Genomic DNA, 5,487 nt, shown 5'->3' on the forward strand with positions numbered 1-5,487 from the left:
AGTTTTTTGTGAAGTGTGGTTTTGTTTGTCTGATCGTTTGTAAAGATATGATTAATGTGTTAACCTTTAAAGTGGAAAATAGTAATTTTGGGAAGTATTAATGATCCTCATGCCTCCTGAACAAAAAGGCTGTAAATGTAATGATGATGACTGTAAAAACTAACAAATTTATTATGAGAGATATGTTAAATGTTATGAGCAATAACCTCAATGATCCCACTCTAAAAAATGCTGGGTTGTTTCAACCCAATTTTGGGTCAAATGTGGACAAACCCAGCCGTTGGGTTACATTTTTAAATTAAATTTTTAACCCAACGTTTAGGTTTGTCCATATTTTACCTAAAATTGGGTTGAAACAACCCAGCATTTTTTAGAGTAATGATGATGACTGTAAAAACTAACACATTTATTATGAGAGATATGTTAAAAGTTATGAGCAATAACCTCAATGATCCCTACAGGATCACTCTAAAAAATGCTGGGTTGTTTCAACCCAATTTTGGGTCAAATGTGGACAAACCCAGCCGTTGGGTTACATTTTTAAATTATATTTTTAACCCAACGTTTAGGTTTGTCTATATTTTACCCAAAATTGGGTTGAAACAACCCAGCATTTTTTTACGAGTGTAATTATGCTAAATATATCATATATATAGACATCACCAATAAGAACTACACTCATAATAAGAGCTAAACAGCGTATTATTTTATAATAATCTTTCTGGTTCTTTAGAAAACCATCTTTGTACTGCTGATTTGAAATGATTTTTAATCCTATTCCTGGGGACCCACAGCACCGAACATTTTGTATCTGTATGTCTTATTTATTTATCAATATGACCAGATTCAGATCATCGGCTCATTAGAAGAGAGCCTTATGAACTCAACTGAGCATGTCAGTTAAAAAAAATACACAAAAATGTCCAGGACCAGGATTAAAACAACTAAAGGATAGACGCCAACACAGAACTAAAGAGCCTGCAATGTAATAATAGCGATTAATAAATGTTGAGTCAGTCTTGCTATCTATCTATCAAGCATGAAAGTTGTCACCTCAAAATCAGAGGTTTAACCGGATATTAATAACTTGTTTGTACTGACCGGCTTCTGCCGCGAGGAAGGTTTTCTTTGATACTTGGAAGGTCAATGTTGTGGCAACAAACTTCAAATGGGATTATTTTATATAAACACTGGTAACACCAATATTATTTATTTATTCATTCATTCATTCATTCAAATGCAGGTTCGAGTGAAACTCACAGAATTTAAACCTGATTTAATATATATATATATATATAACACAATATAGCCAAAAATATCAGATAACCATATGCTTTTATTGATTTTTTTAAAATCAATGTTTTTTTCCACTATTAGGGTACATTTTCATTTAGTTACTGATTCAACTCAAACATCAGTGACTGTTAAAGTCACATTCAGGTTATTTTGTCATCACGTCCACAACCAGATCAGCTGAAACCACACCATTCATGCATTAAAATCAGTTTCATCATAAACAGGGTTGACGAAATGCACTCCCGACTGGGTTAGAGTCACCGAGTTCACCATCTCGGTCCCGTACAGCTCCGGTACTTCAGGCATCATCGTCGGCTTGTCGAACATCGGGTTGTCGTAGCCCAGGTCCAATGGGCCACCAAGCTCCCCAACGTCACCATTGTTCCTCCACTTACTGAAAGACGGGATGCTAGGCATTCTGGGCATCGTAACAAAGCCACGCCGATAGAGGAGAATAACCCCTGCGAGTAAACCCAGTCCGATCAGGGATCCCAGAACGGCACCGACCACCACTCCCGCACTGCTTCCCGCCGTTTCACTGCTACTCGCTCCCGATGACGCCTGGAAGTCTGCGCTGGTGATGCCGATGTTCGATCCGTGGTCGTGCACATCCTTCACGATCTCGCGAGCGAGACTTTCCGCCAGATTCCCGGCATCTTGACCCGTTTCCCGATCCAGAAGCAGCACCTGTATCTCCTGGGTGGATCCGAAGGGAATCAACGCTAGCAGCTTTTGCTCCTTTGAGACTTTCGACACGGCCATCTTTATAGTCTCGTATTTATGCAGGCTGAGAAAGAGATGCAGGAGTCGGTTACGATACGACTCGAAGTTGAAGTTGGGAGAGAAGCGGACGTCCACGACGGCGCCGCAAACATCGCAACAATGTCCGACGGGATTCAGGGGTTTCTTGCACTCCAACGGATCGCATTTCACGTTCGCGCAGATCTCGTCGCGATTCTTTGAGTTGTCGCAGACGCATCCCGTTATATCGCCGCAGCTTGATCCGCCAACGCTAACGGGAGAGGACCCGTGGAACTGGAGCTGGCCCGAATCTGATGATAAGTACTGGGAAAATTCAGATGTGCTGGTGAACTTCTTCCCAAGAACAGACACGCTTTTCACCGGCACATCATGATCACAAGAAACGTCCACACGGAAAGAGGAGGCCTCCCGAAACACGACGTCGTCAAACTGGCACGGGACACTCTCCTCGTGGACGGAAAACTGATATGTTCCTCCGTGCAAGTCGTCGATCGAAGTCGCGGCTAACCATAGTGACGGGTCGAACCACTTCAGAGACTCAAGGTCTTTAAACTGAGCCGTGACTCCAGATCCACACCCGGGATCTCCTCCTTCTCTCACAGTAAACCCAGAACCAGACGCCAGGATCAGCTGTCCATCCACCGGCAAACTCATCCCAGCGAGAGTGTGAGACGCTCCCACGTACACCGACACTTTCCTCTGAGCTGGAAACACTGCTTGGTCATTCCCGCAGGGAACAGAGCCTTTATCCCAGTTGGTTGCGTTCTCAAAGTTGGTGTCTGGGATCCATTGCTTGTAGAGAGCGTCGGCAAATGGATTTAAAATGCAAAGGAAAAGCAGGACGTTGTGCCGAAGAGCCATCGTGTGAGACAGGAATGAGTGGGCAGAAAAACACAGAACGACCTTTGGTCTGACGCTAACGGTGCGACTGTCACATGAGAGTCCAAGCTATAACTTTGGTGAAAAATTCACAAGAGCTATTTTGTCAGTAAAACATCTACTACGATGACGATAAAGGCACAAAGGATGACTGGGAAATATTTAACAGGCCAACTGTTGCGCCTCTATTGCGTACTTTTAGCAGAATAACATGACGTAGGAAAGGAGAGAAAATGCTTTGTTACATTACCTCCCTCTCTCTTTTTCTCTTAAATGATGCCATGTTTGCCAGACTGTAGTGCCATGATACTTCAGTACATATAGTGAGCCATTTCCACCATTTTGCTAACTTCGCCAGATTAGCCACTGACTAGCTCCACCATTACAACCACCACGGAAACACGACAGCCAATTACATGCCAGAAAAACCAAACATGCAAAATGATTGACAGGCAAATTCTGTTTCTGATTGGCTGAAAAGTGCAGGATACTTCAGAGATGAAGTGTTTCTCCAAGCCATTTAATAAAACATACAGCACATTTTACTATGATTCTCCAAGTTACCCTGGTAAAGCTTTCTCTCTCTCTCTCTCTCTCTCTCTTATTACTCAGCACTAAAGCTCCCGTTACACAGATGTAGGCGGTATAATCAGAAATTGAGGAATGGGTGATAAAATAAATAAAATTGAACTAAACTTAGGTTACAGAATTCTCATAATCACAACATAATCAATTAATAGCTACCTTGAATTAATAAACTATGAATTATTAAACTAAGTATATTCAACCTTGCCCAGATACAGTATACTGATGTTAAACTGTATTTAGGCCTTCAATATCTCAACTGCTTGATTGTTATATCACCAAAAAACTATATTATATCGCCCAGCAATACTATTAATGTTTGGATATTCAGCTTTACCTGCATGTAGTATACTCACTTTAGGCTGAATATCTTGGCTGCATGGTTGTTTATCGTTGCAAAATTTTAACTACTCTATCTATATAAAATGTATAGTCCTACTCATAAAGTTGTATATAATTTATATCCAACTTTATCCGAATACAAGGCTACTCATCAAAAACAATAGTCTTACTAACGTTATATCTCAACTGCTTGGTTTTTTGTAGCAAAATGTAACTATAGCCTATTATCTATATTATATAAGTATGTCCAACTTTTTCTGCATACGTAGGGTAAAACTATGTTATCACCCAGCTCTCGAGAAACGTGTAAAGCATGAACATATTAAGATAATATGAACTTTAACATCATGATTTCCTGTAAAGCTGCTTTGAAACACCGTGAAAAGCACAATACAAATAAATTGGGCTTGACCAAAAAAAGGACATGTTGACTTTAAACAGCTGATACCAAGATAAGCAAAGCTCTTTTCATCTTGGACTTTGTTGACCTTTTACTTTAGTTTCAGAACAGCTCATCACCTTTACCGTAGGCTATATGAATTAGTTAAAATATAAAACTTTAGTTATGTTTGGACACGACCGGTGCTGAAACTGCATGAATGAAGACTGCGTTGTTGTCACGTGATGTGTGGTGTTTTTCTAACCGTCGCTAGTCAGATAAGCGGCCAATCACAATCGTTTCTGAATGCTGGAAATAATGTTTAAAAAATATTATTTTTTTAATTACATACCAATATTTATATATCATAAATGTAATGTTTTAAACGCGTAAAACGTCGTGAGATTTGCCTGTGATTCAATTTGAGGACTCTTTATTTGAGCCACCAAGCGCCCCCTATAGGAATAAAGCCTCAAATGAAATATTAGGAACGTGTGCTTCTCATAGAGAGAGTGTGTGTGTGTAGACCAGTGTTTACATACACGTCAGCAGGAAATAACACTTCCTTCGCCAATATGATCAGACAGGTGAGTTGTCACTTATATTTCCTTAAATATTTTATTAAAGAGCGCCTCAATGCTTGTATATAATCGTATTCATGTAGAGTTGTGCATGTGCTGTCAAGTTTCAGTGCAGATTTCTGCATGACTTGTGAATGAACGATAACTAACAGTTGCAATAATATAAGTACAAAAAAAAACCCGTTTTATTCAGAGACTCTTTAGTGGTAAAAACTGAACTGGTATAATTTGCTTTGAAGGACTCTCTGGGTGAAGTGCCTTTATTTCATGAGGATGAAACTGCATTTAGGGAGAAGAAATCAAATATCAAGTGAGTTTTTAGGTTTGGGAAAACATATTGACATTACGTGACATTTAAAACTGTGATAAGCTATTCCCATAAAGAATAAATGATATGTTGTTGTTCCCAGACACCCTCTGGCCTGCTTCTTCCACCTCTTCTTCCGCACGAGTGCAGTCCTGGTCTACCTCTTCTGCGAGTTTCTCAGCCGAAGTTTTATTGCCAACATGGTGACCATCATTTTACTTCTGTCATGTGACTTCTGGACAGTAAAGGTGAGCATATGGAGTCAACACTTTATTAAAGCATATGGTCTTTTTATGCACGTTGTTCCAAATTTAAAGTCTTCGTTCATCTTTCAGCAAATTAACTTGGAAATGAAA

The 5,487-nt window shown here is 39.8% G+C and overlaps 2 protein-coding genes across 3 annotated transcripts in view; one reads left to right on the plus strand and one right to left on the minus strand.

Moving 5' to 3' along the window:
- Nucleotides 1–1,488: 1,488 nt before the first annotated feature.
- On the minus strand, nucleotides 1,489–2,919 carry amn (amnion associated transmembrane protein; the record flags this gene model as incomplete). The annotated part of the gene is made up of 1 exon (XM_079624450.1): nucleotides 1,489–2,919. The coding sequence occupies one exon, from the start codon at nucleotides 2,917–2,919 to the stop codon at nucleotides 1,489–1,491; it is 1,431 nt and encodes a 476-aa protein (XP_079480576.1).
- Nucleotides 2,920–4,708: 1,789 nt separating this feature from the next.
- Nucleotides 4,709–5,487, plus strand: part of LOC307003863 (Golgi apparatus membrane protein TVP23 homolog B) — a 291,916-nt gene continuing 291,137 nt past the window's right edge. The window contains exons 1-3 of one of the 2 annotated variants that reach the window (XR_013798852.1): nucleotides 4,709–4,830; nucleotides 5,064–5,134; nucleotides 5,235–5,379. Coding sequence is in view for 1 of the 2 variants with exons in the window: in XM_079622718.1 (XP_079478844.1) it covers nucleotides 4,819–4,830; nucleotides 5,064–5,134; nucleotides 5,235–5,379 (228 nt within the window). In the remaining variant the exon portion in view is untranslated. The remainder of the gene's footprint in view (nucleotides 4,831–5,063; nucleotides 5,135–5,234; nucleotides 5,380–5,487) is intronic. The other variant, XM_079622718.1, reaches the window with a different exon arrangement.

Source organism: Phoxinus phoxinus (genome assembly GCF_949152265.1).
Source record: "Phoxinus phoxinus genome assembly, chromosome: 1".
NCBI lineage: Eukaryota > Metazoa > Chordata > Actinopteri > Cypriniformes > Leuciscidae > Phoxinus > Phoxinus phoxinus.